Source organism: Palaemon carinicauda, chromosome 39, assembly GCF_036898095.1.
Source record: "Palaemon carinicauda isolate YSFRI2023 chromosome 39, ASM3689809v2, whole genome shotgun sequence".
In the NCBI taxonomy this organism is placed as follows: Eukaryota; Metazoa; Arthropoda; class Malacostraca; order Decapoda; family Palaemonidae; genus Palaemon; species Palaemon carinicauda.
Window position 1 is genome coordinate 27,079,443 of NC_090763.1, and position 23,674 is coordinate 27,103,116.

The following is a 23,674-nucleotide window of genomic DNA, read 5'->3' on the forward strand; positions in this document are numbered from 1 at the left end:
CACCTCGTGTCATTGGAGAAGCTAGTACCACAGGGGAGGCTCAAACTCAGGGGAGTACAGTGGAATCTGAAGGAGGGCTGGAACCAGAGAGACTCCCCACACAAGGTGGTCCCGATGTCCCCAGAAACGAAGGAGGTCCTCGAGTGGTGGCACGACACTTCGAACACCCTCAAGGGGATGCCCTTCGCGGCCGATCCTCCGGAGATGCTCCTGTTTACGGACGCATCAAAGGAGGGTTGGGGTGCTCATCTCCTCGACAGCACAGCGAGAGTAAGATGGGGAACCGAGGAAAAGAACCTGCACATCAATGTGCTGGAAATGATGGCAGTGCAAAGGGCATGCCTAGAGTTTGTTCAGAAGCTCCGGGGAAACACCGTGGTACTGATGTGCGACAACGCCACGGTGGTGGCCTACATAAAGAAGCAAGGAGGACTAAAATCAAGGGAGTTGTGAGGCCTCACGTTGGAGTTACTGGAATGGGCCGAAAAGGAGCAGATCAAGATCTCGGCCAGGTTCATGCCAGGGAAGAGGAACGTCCTGGCCGACGGGCTCAGCAGAATGGGTCAAGTGGTGGGGTCCGAGTGGTCCCTGCACCCAGAAGTGGCCAAGACTCTGATTCGGAAATGGGGCTCGCCAGTAATAGACCTCTTCGCCACCAGACTGAACACACAGCTCCCCGTGTTTTGTTCTCCTGTGCCAGACCCAGGAGCGGCGTTTGAGAACGCCTTCCAGCATCCTTGGGACAACCTCGACGTGTATGCCTTCTCTCCCATCGGAATCCTCAGACAAGTCCTCAACAGGGTGAGGAGAGCGGACAACCTGTGGATGACTTTGGTAGCGCCCTGGTGGCCGGAGAGAGAGTGGTTCGCGGATCTAAAGGAACTGGCGCGCCTTCCACCTTGTCCCCTTCCGGACAGGTCAGACCTTCTCCGGCAACTACACTTTCAAAGGTCCCACGAAAACCCTCGGTCCCTCTGCCCTCACGCGTGGAGGTTATCGAGCGTCTCCTGAGGAAGGAAGGGTATTCGGCGAAGACCGCAACGAGGATGTCGAGTTACCTGAGACGGTCGTCAGCCGCGGTGTACCAGGCTAAATGGGCGACCTTCACGAAGTGGTGCATCGCAAAGAATATCAAGCCATTGAAAGCCTCCATCCTGGAGATAGCTGACTTCTTAGTCTATCTCAGGACAAGGTAAAGATGTCTATTCCCGCCATTAAAGGAGTCCGAGCCGCCCTAGGACAGGTCTTCCTCCTGAAGGGCATCGACCTAGGTTTCTCCAGGCACATCTCGATGCTCATCAAGAGCTTCAAGCAATCATGCCATCCTCAAGCGGTTAGAGTGCCCCAATGGGACGTAGCTAGGGTCCTGAAGATGTTGACGGAACCTCCCTTCGAACCCCTGAAGGACATCTTAGACAAGGAGCTCACCCTCAAGACAGTTTTTCTGTTAGCACTGGCATTGGCGAAACGGGTTGGAGAGCTACATGGACTCTCATACGAGGTGTCACACTCGAAGGGTTGGCGTGAAGCTACCTTCAAGTTCGTACCGTCCTTCGTGGCCAAGACCCAGAACCTCCGCCGTCTGTGACCCCAAGTTCGAAGGCTTCTCGGTGCCGGCAATTCCACGTACAGACAACCCAAAGGACTTGTGGCTGTGCCCTGTCAGAGCAGTACGGAAGTACTTGGAGAGAACAGTCAGGCTTAGACCCGAAATCAAGAATCTGTTCGTTTCTTCAGGTTTAGTGAAGAAACTAGTCTCCAAAAACACGATCTCCTTCTGGCTACGGCAAGTGATCATGAGGGCCTACAGTAGTGCAGGGATGCCTATTCCAGGTAAGCCTAGGCCCCACGACATCAGAGGGCTGAGTACTTCGTTGGCCTTTGAAAAGAACATGGCAGTCGGCCAAATCCTACGGGCGGGTACTTGGACCAATCAGTCAACCTTCACAGCTCACTACTTGAAGGAATGTTCGAGGAGGTCCTTGGACGGATTCTCTCTCGGTCCCGTCATTTCAGCGCTTCAAAAGATTTAAAGGTGTAGCCCCAGGGTAACCACGTGCAGTAAGTCCAAGAGACACAGGTTCCTTCCTTACCCCCCTGTTCCCTTATTACCCTCCCTGAAATGACACTAAAACCCTTTGACTGCCAGGACATACATCGTCAGTGAATGGATACGTCTCCGAAGAATTTTACAGAGGTGAGTTACTTAGACACTAAGATAGTTTTTTGGTAGTTTTCCCTATTTTCTCATGTTTTCTTTTGAAGGGTCACCAGAACCTAGCCTCCTATCTAGGTTCCCTCCCCTTTCTCTCCTCATCACGGTCTCTGGGTCCTGTGGTACACTCCCACCTCCTAACGTATAAGTCTCCTAAGAAAGTAGTTCGAGGTAAGTACTTCGTGTTGGAACTAATCACAAATTTTAAGTAATTTGTATTTTTCCTAACAGTACTTACCTCGAACTACTTTCGGGTTATGGCCCGCCCATCCTACCCCGAGTGCCTTACAGGACTTAATAGAAACCTATCTGACAAACCTTACTGGAGAGCGAGACCTGAGCAAGCATGCTCTTTGACCCCGGGTCGTCTCTGGGCGCGTATTACTCCACCAGAGATGCCCCGCATAGAAAACGGCAGTAGGGTAAACTACACAAAATTCTGGTCGGATGGGAGGAGATCCCAGATACTCCTAAGAAAGTAGTTCGAAGTAAGTACTGTTAGGAAAAATACAAATTACTTAAAATTTGTGATTTTTTTGAATTGTAAAAAATATTGGCAAATTCACTATGTTTGTGTATAGATTTGGGTTACAATGTTAATTCTGGTGCTAAATAGCCTTACAGGTCCCATTGCTTTGCTATATACAGTAGTTTAAAAGTCATTAATCCAGATACTACCGCTAAAGATTTTTGGGACCTTTGACTGGCCAGACAGTACTACATTGGACCCCTCTCTCTGGTTACGTCTCATTTTTCCTTTGCCTACACATGCACCGAATAGTCTGGTCTATTCTTTACATATTCTCCTCTGTCCTCATACACCTGACAACACTGAGATTATCAAACAATTCTTCCTCTCTGAAGGGGCTAACTACTGCACTGTAATTGTTCAGTGGCTACTTTCCTCTTGGTAAGTGTAGAAGAGACTCTTTAGCTATAGTAAGCAACTCTTCTAGTCTAAGGACATTCCAAAATCAAACCATTGTTCTCTAGTCTTGGGTAATGCCATAGGCTCTGTACTATGGTTTCCACTGTCTTGGGGTAGAGTTCTCTTACTTGAGGGTACACTCAGGCATGCTATTCTGACCTATTTCTCTTAATCTTGATTATTTTTATATATAGTTTATATATGAAATATCTAATTTAATGTTGTTACTGTTCTTGAAATATTTTATTTTAGTTGTTCATTTCTTCTCTTGTAGTTTATTTACTTCTTGGTTTTATTTCCTCACTGGGCTATTTTTCCCTATCCGCACCCTTGGGCTTATAGCCTCCTGCTCTTTCAACTAGGGTTGTAGCTTAGCTAGTAATAATAATAAAGGGATTTTGACGAAGGAAAAATCTATTTCTGGGCGAGAGACCTGTGCCGCCCAGTGAAATGCTCCTTTAACATCATATTTAAGGTAAAAACTGCTATGAATCTACCAGAGAAAAAATTGTATAGGAATGCTAGGTTGAACCCAGCTCGCTCACCTAATAAGGTGTCGGTATAAATAACTGGGGCGTGATAAATCACAACCAGAACCCTCGCACCATTTAGATATCTCCTCTCAACATCCCCGTTCAGCGAGGTGCCGTTCAACACCCTAGCTCCGATCTCTACTATCAACAGTCCAACCCACGCTAGTGACGCCACTCCTTATAGCACCCAAGATTGGGGCCCAAGAAGGGAGGGACGGGTGGGTTCACTGGGCGGCACAGGTCTCTCGCCCAGAAATAGATTTTTCCTTCGTCAAAATCCCTTTTCTGGGCTCCGACCTGTGCCGCCCAGTGAAATAGTGCCAGAGAATAGGGACCCAAACTAGGCACAATACCTGAGGGAAGTAATAAATACAAAATAATACCAAACGTGATTTTAATATGAAAAAAGGATAAACAAGGTATCCCGTAGGTAAGTACTCTCAACATAAAGTGCGAATAGTTAAATACAATAATGGCAAAAAATCCCATACTAGGGATGGCAAGAAAAGACAAGCAGATAATGCAGATCAAATAAATAACATTCTTAATAATAAATAATACAAAACCAGCCCGTGGAGAGTAAGACTAAAAACAGGTAAAATCAAAAACAATTCGTAGAAATTAAGATCATAACGGGGTATCAAACAATACACCATAAGGGTGTAGATCAAGCAAAACAACCAAAACTAGGTAGTAACAATAAGTAAGGCAGGTAGGAGGATAGAGCAAGAAGTTGTGATTAAGACTCAGTACCCTCAGGAGGAACCACATTCCCAGTTGCTACTGTAGCAAATTTTAGAGCTTCCAAAGGTTTTAGGTAGTGGCGTTTAAAAACTTTAGGGGACTTCCAGCCTGTATATTTCGAGAGCTCATCAAATTTCAGGTGATGGAAGAAATTAATTGAAGTAGCAACAGCTCGAATATCATGGACATGGGGGAATGATTCAGGATTAGCCTGTTTAATAAAATAAAGGATTTGTTGCCTGATTCCTTTAAGGGTAATGGCTTCCTCCATTTTCTCTAATGAATAAGGGCCCTGTGGTTGTAATGGAAGTTCTATTTAAGTAGGATTTCAGGGTGGTAACTGGACACAAGGATGGATCCCGAGGAAGCGGAACAATCTTCCAGGGAGACCATCTGTTCTGAGAGTCCTCATTTTTAGCCAGGAAAATTTTGTTAGGGGAGAGAAGGACTTCTCCCGAAGAGAGGAAGTCAATATGACCTGGGTCTCTAGACAGGGCTGATAGTTCTGAAATTCTGGAGCCAGAAGCAAGGCTCAATAGGAACAATGTCTTCCTTAACAGTGCCATGTAATTGCAGGATTCATTAAGAGTGTCAGAGGCCAGTTTCAGGACATCGTTCAAAAACCAGGAAACTGCACTAGGGCGAGTTGATGGTTTTAATCTGGCACAAGCTCTCGGGATGGACGAGAAGTATGAATCCGTAAGGTCAATATCAAAACCAATATGGAAGATCTTTTTCAAAGCTGACTTGATCGTAGTGATGGTGTTGGCTGCCAGGCCTGATTCAAAGAGAGTTCTGAAGAAGGTTACAGTTAGATTCATCGTCATCTTTTCAACCTTTGAGTCCTTTAAAAACTTAGCAAGCTTTTTAACAGCTGAGTCATATTGACGGAGGGTGGATTCCCTTTTGTCCGATTCCAAAAATAGGGTATTTAGAGGGTCAATATTTGCACCCTTTTGAGCTGCAAACTTCATGAAGTCCATAAAGTTAAGGCACTCTGAATTCTTGAGGAAGCTAACACATTGCGAGTTTGTACTACTTGTGTTAGTATAGGGTTGAGTATCTGCCGAGGGCAGAGGCCCAGTTCCAGCAACAGAGGGAACCAACTGCTCTTGGGCCAGTTGGGGGCTACCAGAGCCACTCGGTCTCTGAAAGACCTGAGTTTGTCCAATACTTTCAATAGGAGATTTATCGGAGGGAACAGATAAATCCTCTTCCAAACGTTCCAATCTAACAACATTGCGTCTGTGGCATAAGCCCGAGGGTCCAGGTTGGGGGCCACGTAACATTCTAGTTTGTGGTTGGATTCCGTCGCAAACAAGTCCACCTGGAGACCCGGGACCTGAGATAAGATCCATTTGAATGACTGTTTGTCTAGGGACCATTCCGACTCCAGCGGAGTTGTCCTCGAAAGTGCATCTGCCACTACATTCCGCACTCCCGCAAGGTGGACTGCTGACAGATGCCACTTGTTCGATGTCGCCATGGAAAATATTGCTAACATGACGTGGTTTATGTGGGCTGACTTGGAGCCTCCTCTGTTTATGCAGTGGACTATGACTGCGCTGTCTAGAACCAGCCTGATATGAAGGTTCCTGGCTGGGTTCAGTCGTTTTAGAGTAAGGAATACTGCCATGACCTCTAGGACATTGATGTGAAATTGTCGAAATATCGTCGACCATAGTCCCTGGATTTTCTTGTGTTGGGAGTATCCTTCCCACCCTGTTAAGGAGGCGTCTGTGTGAATGACGAGTCCTGGGGCCGGATATTGTAAGGGGACAGACTTCGATAGGCTTTTGACTTTCGTCCATGGCTGAAGACTCTTTCGTAGGATTGGGGGAAGTCGAGCTCTTTTGTCTCGACGCTTCTTGTTTGCCCTGGAGCGCCATACTCTGTTTCTGTCCTTTAGTTTTGCCTTTAGGACAACGTCTGTTACGGAGGCAAACTGCAAGGACCCTAGGATTCTTTCCTGGTTCCTCCTGGACGTCAACTTGTCCCTGAGAAAACGTTTCGTATTCTTTGCTATTTCCGTCCTCTTGGCTTTCGGGAGGCATAGCGTATGGGAACGTAGGTCCCATTGTAATCCCAGCCATTGAAACTTGGTCTCCGGGACCAGGCGGGATTTGTCGAGGTTGACTTGAAACCCTAACTGACGAAGGGAGGTGAGAACCTTGTCTGTTGCCGTGAGGCAGTTCCTGACGTTGTTTGCCCAGACGAGCCAGTCGTCCAGATAAGCCACTATTTGAATCCCTTGGGTTCGAAGTTCTTGGATTACCGTCTCTGCTAGTTTGGTGAAGATCCTTGGCGCTATGTTGAGCCCGAATGGCATCACTTTGAATGCATAGGCTTGTTTGCCTAGTTTGAAGCCTAGGAAAGGACGAAAGTGCCTTGCTATTGGAACGTGATAGTAGGCATCGGTAAGATCTATAGAGGTGGTGACGGCCCCACGGGGAAGTAAGGTCCGCACCTGAGAGACGGTTAGCATGTGGAACCTGTCGCAACGAATGGAGGAGTTCAGACGGGACAGGTCTAGGATTACTCTTCGCTTGTCTGAGCCTTTCTTTGGCACGCTGAACAAGCGACCTTGAAATTTTAAGCGATGGACTCTTTGGATTGCGTTCTTCTGCAATAGGTCTTCTGTAAACGATCTTAGTTCCTCCGTTGGAAGTTGATAGAAACTGGTCGGTGGAGGGGGGCCTTTTATCCAGCTCCACCCCAGACCTTTGGAAATTATGCTGGAAGCCCAATTGCTGAACTTCCAACGGTCTCGAAAGATGTAAAGTCTCCCTTCTACCTGAAGATTTTCAATGGGCTGAGGATGACTTGCCTCCTCTGCCTCTGCGGAATGCCTTGCCTCGGTTGAAACCCCTTCCGCCACCTCTGTTACGAAAGGCACCTCTGGCGCCAGAGCCTCTGTTGCGTTGGTAGCCTTGGAAGGAACCTTGGGACTCGTAGGTGGGGTTAAAGGCAGGGGAGGTAGCATACGAGGTCGATGCTACCTGTGCCTGAGGGACCAACACGTACTGTTGTTGAGGTTGTCCCTTCGAAGTAGAAGGTTGGGGTTGTACAATCTGAAGGGGCTGTCTGTTCTGGGAGGAATGGAAGGGCCTCAACCTCTTCCTGCCTCGGGCCGAGGCGCCAGCTGGTTCAAACTTCCGCTTGGGGACTAGGCCCCATCTAACTTTGAGGCTCTGGTTAACCCTAGCTGCCTCACTGAGTACGGAGTTTACCAAGTCCTCCGGGAAGAGGTCCGGGCCCCAGACCGGGGCTTTGATGAGCCTATTAGGCTCATGCCTGATGGTAGCCTCGGCCAACACGTGTCTCCAGCAACGGAATCTAGCGTTGAGAAACTCGAAAGCATCAACTAACAAGGTCTGTAGGAGGGATTTGGTGAGAACTTTAAAAAGAGATTCCTCCTTGTAAGTGATGGCGGTCATCTCGGCCAAAGTGGCTGAATTAATCGACCTACTCAGCCTGCACCGGGCCTCGAACTCAAGGCGGATTAGTGATTCCGGGAGCTTGGGGAGGCATTCGCTGAACTGTGTGGAAGTACAGTCAGCGCTCAGTTTGCCTGCCGTGAAGGTGGCTGGGGCGTTACGCCAGCACTCGTGGTCACCTGGGAAGAGGAGGGAAGTCAAGTCTGTCTCCCGGAGCTGGGGCAGAGGCTTTTCTTCCTTGGCGGACTGATAGGCAATGTCCATGATCTTGGTGACGCATGGGGTGGGGGTTTGTTCGTCAACCACAAACATGGTATAAGAGCTCTTGTGGGGTGTGAGCATCGTGTTCACACAATCCCACTCGTTTAATGCCCGGACCAAGGTAGACTGGGCCTGTTCCTTGGGATAAATAACAGTCTCCCTAGGGACTTTATCTAAGCGGACCAGAGCCTCTTCGGTCAAACGGGCGAAGCCGGGGAAGGGGAATTGGAGTCCCGGCGGATAGAACTCGAAGTCCTCGAGAGGCCGGGTGCCAAAACCCTCGATGGTCAGCATGCCATCTGTAAAAGGAGAATGCAGAGCCATCCTCCAGGGGTTACTTTTGGTGAATGGTGGGAGCTTGGAAGTGTCGGGGATGGGGTATTGCTGCTGTTGTGGCAGCCCCGAACGCGTGAGGCCTTGTACCAAGTTCTCATTGTTGGAGATCCTCTCAGTGAGGGATGACATTAAAGATCCGATCTGGGAAAGAAGTTCCTTAGAAAAGGATTTCGGGTCGAAGGGTTCCTCCGGGGCGGGAACGGGGGCCGGCGTAGATATCGAACCATGAGAGGTCGAAGATGCGGCAGTGGAGTCTTTGGGGACTCTAGAGGATGAAGTCTTGACCGACTTCGGGGATTTTGAAGACTTTCGGGTCTTGAGTAAAGGCTTACGGTGAGCCTTAACCTTTGGGGTAACTGGGCGGGGCTTGAAATCAGCCCCGGGTGTCCCCGGAAAGCCCTGAAAAGAAGAATGAGCAGAAGTAGAAGAAAAAGTCGGGCTAAGGAGAGGAATCTTAGCCCAGGACCCACCTGCCACACCTACCTCACTACCTACATCCGGTTCGTCAAGAGCCATCGGTTCTATGTCCAGGTTGAGGGTAGCGACGTCTTCTGTGATAGTCCCGCCCGTCTCCTCCTGGCCCGGGGCTAAGAGCAGGGACTCGATCTTCTCAATAATGGGGTCCGCCACGTCCTTGGGGACTGCAGCCGATGTCTTAGCATTAGGGTATATGAGAGAACACCATTCCTCTGAAAAAATGTAAGGCTTTTTAGCCTTTACGTTGCGGGCGAACCCGCCGATCCAGACCTTGAGGGTCGCCAGGGCTGAGGTCTTAGCCGGCTGGGAGCTCTGAAAGAGAATAGATTATTACTGGAGGTAAGTGGTTTCCACAAGGGAAGTAAAATAAGAAGGGTTAGGATCTCCTTGCGAAAATGAAGCCACCAAAAAGGGGACACGTTGAAAATAACATGAATGACAGAGATTAATACAATGTAAATTTAAAATTAACCGTAATTCCACTTACCGAGTCTGAGGTGAGCGTAGAGGCCAGCTTATAACAGACTACGCAATTGTCCGGGTGCCAGACGGTCAATCCATCCACAAGGATAGCACAGTGGGCGTGTGACCGACAAACGTCGTGACCGCAGGGTTGGTGGAGGACCGCCGAGCAGGCTGTCATCGCACAGCGTACCGTCTGTAAAATAAAGATACATAAGTATCACGTGGTAAGCTAGAGGAGCCCGGGAGCTCCGGGAGCTTAAAGTACACCGCTATAGCAGTGGGTAAAACATTCTTAAGCCGTAAGGGCGATAAAACACTTAATAGGTAACAGAATAAGTCAAACCGTAACTATGATCATACAAGGGGGGACAGTCGAGTAAAAGAACTATATATATAAATATAAGATTACTCGAAAATGGTTAAGGATATACGCTGGCTCCGGAGAGACAACTGAGAGAGCCCGGGGCTCGTGTTAGCCTACCGGGGTAGGCGGGACATGGAAGGGGGGGTTGTCGGGAGTCAGAGACTCACCGACGGGCTCAAGGACCTTGACCAAAAACTCGACAAGATAACTAGGTTCGGAAGCTACGAACGGGGATCCCGTAGATAAAATTATTAACATCGAGTGGGGTCCGTGAAGTGCGGAACGCCACACGGGGAGGGTGAAGGGAGGGATCCTATAATGGGTCCGTGGGGTGCGGAACCGGGAGGTAGCATCCTGGAACCAAAACATAGCAGAAATCTCTCCCGCCGACCGATGGCCAATCGGAGCGGCGGGGAGAAAACAGCTACGGGAGGGTAGGGGAAAACTATAAAATCTATAACATCTATAACATATGCCTCGCTAACGTTCAAGGTCCGCCCGTGAAGGAGCCAGGCGATATCCCCGGGGATGGGGGGGGGGGGGGGAAAGGGTACGAGAGGACTCGACCCGTAAAACAAAGCAGCTGACTCCAGGGCTCGAGGAGTGAGAGGCATCCCTGAAGTGGGGATTTAGGCGGGGGGAGGCTATCACGTGGACAGAGAGACCAGGCGTACCAACCTGGTCGAAGAACCACGACATAATGAATGATCAATACGGATAGACATAATATAATTGATATGGTATAAAATAAGTAGGAAAGCATGCGAATAGTATAGTAAGAGAGGGACGCAAGGGAGAGGCAGGGAGGGGCCGTACCCTCGAGCGCGGGGAAGACCGAGCTGGGCAGGGGGGCCAACATAACACAAAGTCGGTGAGGTGCCGACATAAAAATATGAAAACAAACTGCCTCGCGAGAGTCCCACTCAAACTAAAGCAACTACTAGTCGGTAAAAATAATGTAACGTATCCGCTTAGGATATGAAAACGTAATAGCGTGGAGTAACATAAAAAACTAGCAGCGCCCGAAGGCGATCAGGCATGCCAACCTAACACGAACTATGATACCGTAATATCATAACATCTGTATTGTAAATAACAGGATAATGAAATACCATAACAAAATAAAATAACACGGGGTGTGAATAGTGAATTACCCAGATAGGTTCAAAACGAAAAACAATCAGTATGGAAGACTAATTGTAAGGCGTTAAGAACGAGAGAGTGAGGAAGTAGCCAGCCGCCATGGCGGTCTGAAGCGGGGCCGCGAACAGTGAAAATTAAAAACTGTGATAAAATAACAACTAAGGGCAAGGCTACCTCCAAATACTCAAAACTCATAGATCTGGTACTTTACTTCAATGGAGTGACAGTAGAGTCCGATATCATGAGATAAATCCTGGGTAAATCCGGGAAAAACACACACCGAAAAAGAGAACAGCGTAAACACACGGTGGTATGAAAAGGAGTGACGTCACTAGCGTGGGTTGGACTGTTGGTAGTAGAGATCGGAGCTAGGGTGTTGAACGGCACCTCGCTGAACGGGGATGTTGAGAGGAGATATCTAAATGGTGCGAGGCCTCTGGTTGTGATTTATCACGCCCCAGTTATTTATACCGACACCTTATTAGGTGAGCGAGCTGGGTTCAACCTAGCATTCCTATACAATTTTTTCTCTGGTAGATTCATAGCAGTTTTTACCTTAGAAATGATGTTAAAGGAGCATTTCACTGGGCGGCACAGGTCGGAGCCCAGAAATGATAATAATAACAATAATAATAATAATAATAATAATAATAGTAATAATAGTAATACTGTAGTAATAATCCAATCCATTACGGTACTTCAGATTAATCACTTTCATCTCTTAGGAATTTCAAATGTTCATCGAAAAGGTAAGGTTACATCCTCATCCTCACAAACATTTTTACTTCTGCTTTTCCACTGATAGAGTAAGACAAATGAAAAAAGTTCTCTTCTGTCTTCTATCCTGTATTCTATCTGTCCAAACTCATATCAGGCCTCTGCCCTTATCTTTACCCTCCTTTTCATGATTTCTCAGGAATTTTTACTGGTCTTTGCCCTGTTACTATCTGAAGTAATGTTATGTAAAATTTCAGACTATTGGGAGCATGATGTCTGAGCTGAATAATGACCAGAAAGAAAGAATTCGCATGTTTCTTATGACGTTGTGCCTGGAAGGGAAGATTCCTGATGTTCTTGTTCCTGCTGTTGCAGCGCATCCTAAAGTGAAGGTGTTGTTTTCAAAGAAGGAATTACTAGATATGTGGCCACAGTATGAAGATGTCAGAAATTCTACCCCTAAAATGTCTCTAGATGAGCCAATGACAGGTAGGGTGATTTGGTTGTTTTCAAGTACAGTATCACTTTGGAATGATTTTTTATTATTATTTATTAGATAGTTTAATCAGGCCACATTTGGAGTTAACCAGACTACATTTGGAGAGGATGTTTATGCTAGTCTGTATAAAAGTTAAGCCCAACTTTTTCCTCAGATTTTTATTAGGTTTTCTGGAAAGGTTTGTCATAGGTAGAAAATCTGTTTGGTAAGTTTCAGTAGTGAGCTGGCCAAACACCATTTCATTTTAGATTTTAGTGGTACTGTATCAAAATCTCAATCATGGCTGAACTAATGAAAAATGTGTGAAGTTTAACCTTTCAGTTAAGGTCAATTTATGATAGACTACTGTACTTGAGAAGAAAATACATAGCAAGAGGGTTATATACACTAATGATTCCCCATTAATGTGAAAATTTTTTGGTATTGGTGAATTATCAATAGAATCAAATTGCAGCATTTAATAGGAAAAAAAGATGAATAATCGTGAAACTGCTAATGAACTGTCCTTAACCACCGCATTTCTTATTTTTAACAACCTTGGTTTGTATTATTTTGGTATCCGTATAAATTAGTATCACATGTTTTATTGACAAGTTTATATTGATTTTAGCTCTTGTGCTCCCAGCATAATTACAAGGCAGTTAGGAGATATTTCATACATATAACTCAGTGATAAATATTCAGTATTTAGTGATCATAAAACATAGCACCGTCATTTTTCTTGTTAGCAAAGTTATTGATAGAATGCAAATGAATCCTTAAGTAATATTGTAAGTTTTGAAAATAAATTTATTCTCATGATTTTTGCAGTGGACACAGATGATATAAATGATATCATGTGGGATCTCATTCACTCATATAAGCCAGAGGTTTTGAAGGATGCAGTGATGCACTATAAAAATGCATCGCCACCAAGACCTGATATGCCAAAACGAGAAATCCAAGAGTTGAATGTCAAGGTATGTTAAAAAACATTATTTTTACTTTTAAAGATAGTTATAAAACTTGGTGATTTTAAACATTCTTTGTAAGGTATTATAATTATATAATAATTTCCAGAACTTCAGCTGTTTAATAATTTTTCAGTTTACTTTTTATTTTAATCCTATAATTATGAAACTGGAAAGGTATTTAGTATTTACATAGTTTCTTATTAAAGTTTAATAATGATATAACACAGACACAACGTCAGAGAGGATTGTGAATTCTAAGATGTTTTGAAATGATTTAAGGTGTATCATAAGGAAGGTTTTCATGTAAATTTATGTGTGTTGTACAGTCAACCTTCTGTCTTTGCAGATTTTTTCTTTGTGGTTTCGGTTTTCACTTACAGTATTGAGATCCTTGTAATATATTAATTAAAGTTTCATTTTTTTGCATATCTTCATAGCATTGTCTTTGTTAGGACTGCTTCACGCACCCCAAGTTTTTAAAAATATTGTATATTTCCATATAAAAGATGACCTTTAGATAAAACCAAGTAGAAAATTAGTTCAAATTTTGATTACTTTATCATGTATCTGTACAGCAGTATAAGACGACTGCTAATTTACAAAATTATCTGTGTACTGTATAGGCTAGCTTTTGCATCAACAGTTATCTTATTAAATGCAGTATTGATTCTGCATAGATGATGTTATTACAAACGTTTTACTTGCTGTATCCTTGGAAATTCTAAATAAATGAAGCAAAGGCAATTTCATGTCATGATTTGCTAAACCTGCCTTTAAAACAGATACTGTACAGTACCATTGTTTTCTTCAGGTTTCATCGCCAATCAGAACGAACGAACAAACACATTTACACATCCAAATGATAGTTATTAACTTTATTATCATTGTATTTCAAATGACAGTCTTTTCATGTGTATCATTGGTTATCACACTAAAGCTTAGCTTTGCGTGCCGATAAATATCACCTGAAATTCAAGGTTTGAAGTTTAGATTGGTAGCCCTGTATAAGATGACCCTCAATTTTTAGGAGTGGATTTTATGATATAAAGGTTGTCTTGTTCACGGAAATATGAAGTATTCGCTCTCTTTTGCACCTGGCCCTTCATGCTATTTCCCTCCCTGCATAATGTCATGTCTCTAGCTGACTCTCACTCTTTAAGCATCTCCCACAAGTGTTTGTTAAGCAACAAGCGTTAAGTTACTTATGTGTTACATAAGGATTTGTTACATACTGTGTATGTAGAAGTACACTTTATGTTCAATACCAAATGCTACTACTGTGCCTTAAGGATTGCATCATGCATCATGAAATTTCACTGCATAGAACTTTGTAAAAAGTGAATGGCGTTGTATGTGAGATGTAATCTTTCATTTGATCTTATTTTGACTTTAAATTGTCTTGGAGTATTCATACGTTCATTGAAAAAGAACTACCAGCAGTGTATTTACAGTATAGTATACAAAATACAGTTTTTAAATATTTAACTTAGCCGGTGAATATATAATAGCTGCAACTCTGCGGCTCGACAGAAAACACACTCAAAAACTCGCGAGCGATCGCTATGAAGGTTGCGGGTGTGCCCACCAGCACCACTATCGGCCAGATACCACTCTTGCATGTAAACAAACCCTTCAATTCTTTTCTGTCGACGTTGACGACAAGACGTATCAATACTCGTTGTAGAACCTGGAGTTTTCTCAACATATTTGGTGAAGTACTTCATTTTGGTTTGAGCTTTCGCAGTGCAGGTGTTTTATCTTCATCTTAAATCTTGAACTGGTTTTGGATAGATTTAATTTTTGATGACAAGAGAGAGAGTATGGACTTTCTTTGACTTTTAAATGGCCGACCCTTCCCTTAGACGGAAGTGTGTTTTAGGCTTTTAGCAATTATCTTATCACGTTATAAATTAATTATAGATTTTCCTCTATATATTTTATATCTCAACCACCTTTATTAGGCCTCTTCGATTAGCTTTCCATTTATAATAAACATCAAAATAAATTTTAATGATTTGTTTATATGCGACCTTTCCTGAGAGTAGGCGGTCCTAACTTGGAAACCGAAGTTAAACAACGTTGAGCCCTTTTCAATCGTAAATAACTTTTACAGAGCTAATGATTTAAAACTTATTAAATGAAATATTTTTAGTAAATATTTTATGATAGTTTTTTTCTTTGAATAGTCTTCGTACTGTTTCAAAGATGAACTAACGTTTAGTTTATTTATGCTACGCAGTTTGCGCTCTATAGTTACGATAGAGAGAGAGAGTATCACGGTTTCACTTTGCAGAAAGAGTAAATCGATTCTGACGTTTTGTTCTTTTTTCTTTCAAAGCTTAAATGTTTTAAAGACTGTTAAAGGAACTTTTAATTGAAAAACCTTTCAGTTTTTCCTTTGGTCAAATAACCTATTTATTGACGAAAGGTAAGTGGGCTCTTCTCTTCGGTGCGAAATCAAGAGAGAGAGAGAGAGAGAGAGATAGAGACGGAGAGAGAGAGAGGAGAGAGAACGTTCCGATCTTTATCTCGTCCCAAGCGAGTAACGTTGTTCTCGAGTTACTCTCGTCCCTAGTCTCTGTACGGGGAGAAAGGATAAAACGTTTTTAGTTTTTATTCTCGTCCCAAGACACTGTACGGTGAGAGATTGAAAACGTAGTTTTGAATGAACTAGTGTTTAGTCTCTTCCCCAGCCACTGATTTTTTTATCTTAAAATATGTTTACGGTTTTTTGCTGGTATTAATGTGCTTACATTATACAACTGATTTCGCAATTACAACCTTTTGATGAGGGTAGAATTGCGTGCTTCAGGTAGAAATCAGTTTTATTCATACCTAATGTGAATTGTTAAAAAATTCGATTTCAGTGAAATAAGTGCAAAACAGAAAATCGTAGTGATAAAGTGATATTGCGCAGTGTTATCAGTGTTGCGACCGAGGGTTCGTCTGTTCGTGCCTGTCGTTCGCCTAGTCCGGGACCTCTTGCAAGCTCCCAAGCCCAGGGGAGAAGTAATGTCGTACGACTTATGGGTTCGAGAGGCCTTGATCAGCGAACAGACGTTCCCTCTATGGTATCAGGTGTATCTTACCAAGATCACCCCTACCATAAGGCGAGAGAGACGATTTTCTCCTCGTCATCCGAAGGCTTTTCGCATAAGAAACCGTGGAACAAGGTTTCGAGGCCCTTTAAGCGAAAGTCAGTCCTTTCAGGACAGGTCCAGCGTCCTGGTTTTAACTATTAGGACAGCTCTGACCCTATGCAGTCATCGGAAGACTGCTCGCCGCCTAAACAAAAGCGTAACACAGACTCCGAGAGTCTTTTTGTAGGCAAGGTTTTGCAGTCACAGACGTTACCCTCGTCTCTTACCGCAACCATTCCCGTTGATCCTAAATGGGTTGTACGGCAAGACATGCAGAATAAGCTTGCCTCCCTTATGGAAGACTATTCTGCCGATAAGTCCGTTGAGCCTAGCCATTTATCTCATTGAGATCCTGGCCTTCAGCCACCCTAACGTTCCTTTGTGCGTCCTGTTGACGTTGGCGTAGCCAAGTCACGTCAGTCAGGTTGTTTAGAACCACACTCGATGCGGTCTCGTGTGGATTTTCAGCCACATTTGGACGTTAGGCCACTTGCTGATGCTCCTGTTGACGTTCAGGACGTTCACCAACAATCGGAGTTGACTTGTTTTGACGCTGAGCGTCAACCTCCGCATTCTAGAGTTGTCTTGACTGCTCAGTCTAGGCGGTCAAAGCAGTCTCGAGTGGACGCTGTGCGTCCTCACGCACCTGTTGTTGTTGACAGTTCACAGACTGTCAAGCAGTTACATGACGTTGCGTCCTGGTCCGCTACTAATGCACCAGTGCGTGTGGACTCTGCTTGTAAAGCATTGCCACCACGGTAGGTCTCTCCCTTGCTTGAGACTCGGCTATTGTCGGACAAGGTTCCTTCAGATGAGGAAGTTGCTGTTCCCCCTCCTACTGATATTCCCTTGAAGACTCTGTCAGACGGAGAGGAGCCTAAAGCTGCTTAGCCCTCTATGGACTTTAAATAAATCATGCTGATTTTTAAGGATCTTTGTCCGGATCTTTTTGTAACTGCTGCTCCTCGTTCGCCTAAACGTCAGAGCTTACACTAGGCCTAGCTACTTCGAAGCCGTTGTTTTATAAGCTAGTGCTCTCTCGCTCTTCTAAGAGAGCTTTACGTTTGCTAGGCGACTGGTTTATCACCAGGAGGAGTTTGGGGGAGACAGCCTTTGCTTTCCCTTCTTTTAAGCTGGCTTATAGAGCGAGAGTCTGATATGACACGAGAGAAGTTCTCGGCTTGGGAGTTCCTGCCTCTGCCCAGATAGACTTCTCAAACCTCATAGACTCTCCCTGGTGCCTGGCCATGAGATGCTCCAAGATTTTACAGGTCGACTTCAGAGCTATTTTCGAGCCTTTGAAGTTTTGCTGTACAATTATGTCATGCATAAACAAGGCTTTCAGGGATGGCTCCAATGATCTGACAGCCACGTTCTCTGCAGGAACAAGTCCCTCAGGGATGGCTCCAATGATTTGGCAGCCATGTTCACTGCAGGAGTACGTAAGAGGCAAGTGCGCTCAATGTGTTCATTGTCAAGACAAACTTCACGATGAAGTTTACCAGGCTGTCTTGACAGCATTTATGGAAGGCGACTGGATGGTCTCTCTCGATCTTCAGGAGGCATACTTCCACATTCCTATACACCCGGATTCCCAACCGTTTCTGAGGTTTGTTTACAGGAATGTGGGGTACCAGTTTCGAGCCCTGTGCTTTGGCCTCAGTCCTGCGCCTCTCGTGTTTACGAGGCTCATGAGGAATGTGGCAAAATCCCTCCATCTATCGGGGATCCGAGCCTCCCTGTACTTGGACGACTGGCTTCTCAGAGCATCGTCCAGTCTTCACTGTCTGCAGGATCTACATTGGACGTTGAGTCTGGCCAGGGAGTTGGGACTTTTGGTCAACCTAAAAGTCCCAACTGATCCCATCCCAGATTATTCTATATTTGGGGATGGAGATTCGCAGTCAAGCCCTGCTCGAAGTCCAACTAATGCTGAAACGAAACGTTTATTCAGTCAGGAGTTGGAACAGTCTCGTAGGGACTCTCTCATCCCTGGAGCAGTTTGTCTCACTAGGGAGACTACACCTTCTGCCTCTCCGGTTCCATCTAGCCTCTCACTGGAACTAGGACAAGACATTAGAGACGGTATCATTCCCAGTCTCCGAACCAGTAAAGGCATGCCTGAAATGGTGGGACAGCAATATCAGTCTGAGAGAGGGACTATCCCTAGCAGTCAAGAACCCAAACCACCTGTTGTCCTCAGACGCGTCGGATTTGGGTTGGGGTGCGACCCTGGACGGTCGGGAATGCTCGGGTCTGTGGACCTCAAGTCAGAAGAGCATGCACATCAACGGCAAGGAGCTATTAGCAGTCCACTTGGCCTTGATGATATTAGAAAGCTTCTTCGAAACTAAGTGGTAGAGGTCAACTCAGACAACACCACAACTTTGGCGTACATCTCCAAGCAAGGAGGCACACACTCCTTCACGCTGCTCGAGATCGCAAGGGACCTTCTCTTATGGTCAAGAATTCGAGGCATCTCCCTGTTGACGAGATTCATCCAGGGGGACTTGAACGTCTTGGCAGACTGTCTCAGTCGGAGGGGTCAGGTGATACCCACGGAATGGACCCTCCACAAGGACGTGGGCAAGAGTCTTTGGGCTACTTGGGGTCAACCCACCATAGACCTCTTTGCCTCCTCGTTGACCAAAAGGTTACCAATCTATTGCTCTCCAGTCCTAGATACAGAAGCAATCTACATAGACGCGTTTCTACTGGATTGGTCTTTTCTGGATTTATATGCATTCCCACCATTCAAGATAGTCAACAAGGTACTGCAGAAGTTCGCCTCTCACGAAGGGACAAGGTTGACGTTGGTTGCTACCCTCTGGCCCGCGAGAGAGTGGTGCACCGAGGTACTTCAATGGCTGGTAGACTTTCCAAGAAGTCTTCCTCTAACGGTAGATCTGTTACATCAGCCCCACGTAAAGAATGTCCATCAAAGCCTCCCCGCTCTTCGTCTGACTTCCTTCAGACTATCGAAAGACTCTCAAGAGCTAGAGGCTTTTCGAAGGAGGCAGCCAGTGCGATTGCAAGAGCTAGGAGAGCTTCTACCATTAGAGTATACCAGTCGAAGTGGGAAGTCTTTCGAGACTGGTGCAAGTCAGCATCTGTGTCCTCGTCCAGTACCTCTGTACTGTAGCCCAAATCGCAGATTTTCTTTTACATCTGAGAAAGGTTCACTCCCTTTCAGCTCCCACGATTAAGGGCTACAGGAGCATGTTGGCTTCGGTCTTTCGACATAGAGGCTTAGATCTTTCCAACAATAAAGATCTCCAAGATCTCCTTAAGTCTTTCGAGACCTCTAAGGAACGTCGTTTGGCAACTCCTGGATGGAACTTAGACGTGGTCCTAAGGTTCCTCATGTCAGACAGGTTTGAGCCATTACATTCAGCCTCCCTGAAGGATCTCACCCTCAAGACACTTTTCCTAGTGTGCTTGGCTTCGGCTAAAAGGGTCAGTGAACTTCATGCCTTCAGTAAGAACATCGGCTTTTCTACAGAAAAAAAAAAAAAGCCACTTGTTCACTTCAACTTGGTTTCCTGGCCAAAAATGAACTGCCTTCTCGTCCTTGTCCTAAATCTTTTGATATTCCTTGCTTATCAGAGATCGTAGGCAACGAACTGGAAAGAGTATTATGTCCTGTTAGAGCTCTTAAGTTCGATTTAGCTCGTACTAAGTCATTACGAGGTAAATCTGAGGCATTATGGTGCTCAGTTAAGAAACCTTCATTGCCTATGTCAAAGAATGCTTTGTCATATTTTATCAGATTTTTTTTAATACGAGAAGCTCATTCTCACTTGAATGAGAAAAACCGATGTTTGCTTAAGGTTAAGACGCACGAAGTTAGAGATATAGCAACCTCCGTGGCCTTCAAGCAAAATAAATCTCTGCAAAGTATTATGGACGCGACTTTTTGGAGAAGCAAGTCAGTGTTCGCGTCATTTTACTTAAAAGATGTCCAGACTCTTTACGAGGACTGCTACACACTGGGTCCATTCGTTGCAGCGAGTGCAGTAGTGGGTGAGGGTTCTACCACTACATTACCCTAATTCCAATATCCTTTTTAATCTGTCTCTTGAAATGTTTTTAATATTGTTTTTTTGGGTTGTACGGAAGGCTAAGAAGCCTTTCGCATCCTGATTGATTTGGCGGGTGGTCAAAGTCATTTCTTGAGAGCGCCCAGATTAAGGGTTTGATGAGGTCCTGTTGTATGGGTTGCAGCCCTTAATACTTCAGCTCCTGGGAGTCTTTCAGCATCCTAAGAGGATCGCTGGGCTTCGTGAGGAAGACAGACTTATAAGGCAGAGTAATCGTCTAAGTCAACTTCCTTACCAGGTACCTATATATTTTGGTTTTGTTATATTGATAACTGTCAAAAACTCTTAGCTTATACGCTGTAAACTTAATTAACTCTGGTCTCTACCCACCGCCTTGGGTGTGAATCAGCTATTATATATTCACCGGCTAAGTTAAATATTTAAAAATGATATTTTAATTATAAAATAAATTTTTGAATATACTTACCCGGTGAATATATAAATTAAAGGCCCTCCCTTCCTCCCCAATAGAGACGCAGCGGGACGAGAAGAATTGAAGGGTTTGTTTACATGCAAGAGTGGTATCTGGCCGATAGTGGCGCTGGTGGGCACACCCGCAACCTTTATAGCGATCGCTCGCGAGTTTTTGAGTGTGTTTTCTGTCGAGCTGCAGAGTTGCAGCTATTATATATTCACCGGGTAAGTATATTCAAAAATTTATTTTATAATTAAAATATCATATTTTACATAGTTACAAGCTACATCTTAGATGATGAGCTGATATAGTCGTGAGGTGATCTCGTGAAGACTGATCACCACCGTGTGATATGTAGTCTCATAATAGTGCTTAAGCTGTGCTATAGTGATAGTACTGCACATATATTACAGTAATATATACTACATTATCAGTATATATTACTTAGTTATTATTATTATTATTATTATTATTATTACAAGCTAAGCTACAACCCAAATTGGAAAAACAGGATGCTATAAGCCCAAGGGTTCCAACAGGAAAAAAGAGCCCAGTGAGGAAAGGAAACAAGAAAATAAATAAACAAGAGAAGTAATGAATAATTAGAATGAAGTATTTTGAGAACAGTAAAAACATTGAAATAGATCTTACATATATAAAGTATTAAAACTTCAAAAAAAAAAAAGAAAAAAAAAAAGAGGAAGAGAAATAAGATAGAATAGTGTGCCAGAGTGTACAAGAGAATTCTACCCCAACACCGAGGAAAATCATGGTACAGAGGCTATTGCACTATCAAAGACTAAAGAGTAATTATTTAATTTCGGATTGTCTTCCTAGAAGAGTTACTTACCACAGCTAAAGAGTCTCTTCTACCGTTACCAAGAGGAAAGTAGCCACTGAACAATTGCAGTGCAGTAGTTAACCCCTTGAGCAAAAAAGAATTGTTTGGTAATCTCAGTGTTGTCAGGTGTATGAGGACAGAGGAGAATGTGGAAAGAATAGGCCAGACTATTCTGTGTATGTGTAGGCAAAGGTACTGTAAATAAGCTGTAACGAAAGTGAGAGATCCCTCTTCCTGAGGGAATCATAAAAAATTGTGGTGTTACAATATATGGGATAGTAGGTAGTAGGTTGGCCAAGGCTGAGATACTACCGCTAGAGAGTTATGGGGTCCTTTGACTGGCCAGACAGTACTACATAGGACCCTTCTCTCTGGTTACGGTTCTTTCCCTTTGCCTACATAGGCACCGAATAGTCTGGCCTATTCTTTATTCTTTACAGATTCTCCTCCGTCCTCATACACCTGACAACACTGAGATTGCCAAACAATTCTTCTTCACCCAAGGGGTTAATTACTGCACTGTAATTGTTCAGAGGCTACTTTCCTCTTGGTAAGGGTAGAAGAGACTCTTCAGCTATGGTAAGCAGCTCTTCTAGGAGAAGGACACTCCAGAATCAAACCATTGTCCTCTAGTCTTGGGTAGTGCCATAGCCTCTGTACCATGGTCTTCCACTGTCTTGGGTTAAAGTTCTCTTGCTTGAGGGTACACTCAGGCATACTGTTCTATCTAGTTTCTCTTCCTCTTGTTTTGTTAAAGTTTTTATGGTTTATATAGGAAATATCTATTTTAATGTTACTATTCGTAAAATATTTTATTTTTCCTTATTTCCTTTCCTCATTGGGCTATTTTCCCTGTTGGGGCCCCTGGGCTTATAGCATTCTGCTTTTCCAACTAGGGTTGTAGCTTAGCATAATAATAATAATAATAAAAATAATAATAATAGTAATAATAATAATCATAATCATAATCATAAAGTAAAGGGACTGGTGCTTTTGCAAATATAAGAAAAAGACATTCTAGCAATAAAACAAATTGTTTTTATTGAAAAAAATTGAAATGCAATATAGACGTTGTTATAGCTGAAAATGCAATAATCTAAAATTCTAAAATTCCAAGCAGATGTTGTGAGTTGCACCCCTTGAGGAAAAGTACTTGCTTCATGGAGTTAGATTTAAAGGTTACAAGAATTTATTAAATATTTAAAGTGCTATTGTAACAATAAGATATTTTCTTTTAGTATGCACTTTAATGAAGCTACAAAGTTAAGTAATTTAGATAAAACCTTTTATTAAGAGATCCTTGGTGGTTCAGGAAGATTTTGTCCATGATTTTCTCATTTTCTGTGTGAAAAGTTGATTATAGTTCATATACTTTATTTTGTTTTTATGATATCTCTTGTCACAATTTATATTTCTCCTTTCAGTGGAATGTACCGATACCCATCAATAACACGCTGATGAAATTACCACAGTGCCCTCAGAGAGATTTGGTGTATGTTTACATTGCAAAAGCTTTGGAACTGCTACAAGCTAAGGTCAGTTGTATTTATTTTTCTGTAAAACTACTGTGTACAGTAGTTATTCTGTAAGAATATTATTTGTGAAGAGTTATTTATGCAATGTAATTTTTCAAGATTTTTATTAGAATGTGATTAGCATTGCTATAATTAGAGGTAAAAAGAAGTACAGGTAGATTAATAATGAGGGATATTCGTACTCTCTTGAGGGTAACTAAACTCTTAGAATCTGTAAGCCAATTTTATAAAGACTAAAAATCCCACTGAAGAATTAAGAGTGAGATAACTATATTTGCTTCTCATAATTATGTATAGGTTTGTAAGAAATATATTTGTGTAGTTCACATGTACAGAAAGTTTCATAAGGGAAACTCATGAAGATCCAAGTGACCATGTCATTGTGGATTTCATATGTAAGTAGACTGGATTATGGACAAGAGGTGGTTGATATAGGTGACCTGAATTGGCAAAAGATATATTCATATATGATGGGAGAAGCACAAAGGGTGGAGGAGCCAGTGATGGAGATACAGAATATAGAAGTGAAGCGGGCCCTGAGTAGAATGAAGAATTATAAAGAGCCAGGCCC

General features: G+C 43.7%; 1 protein-coding gene across 1 annotated transcript in view; it reads left to right on the plus strand.

Moving 5' to 3' along the window:
- The window catches only part of IntS8 (integrator complex subunit 8), a 199,301-nt gene that overhangs the window by 99,224 nt on the left and 76,403 nt on the right, over positions 1-23,674 (plus strand). Inside the window, exons 11-13 of the mRNA XM_068362372.1 lie at positions 11,878-12,109; positions 12,930-13,078; positions 22,993-23,103. Of these exons, the coding sequence (XP_068218473.1) occupies positions 11,878-12,109; positions 12,930-13,078; positions 22,993-23,103 (492 nt within the window). The remainder of the gene's footprint in view (positions 1-11,877; positions 12,110-12,929; positions 13,079-22,992; positions 23,104-23,674) is intronic.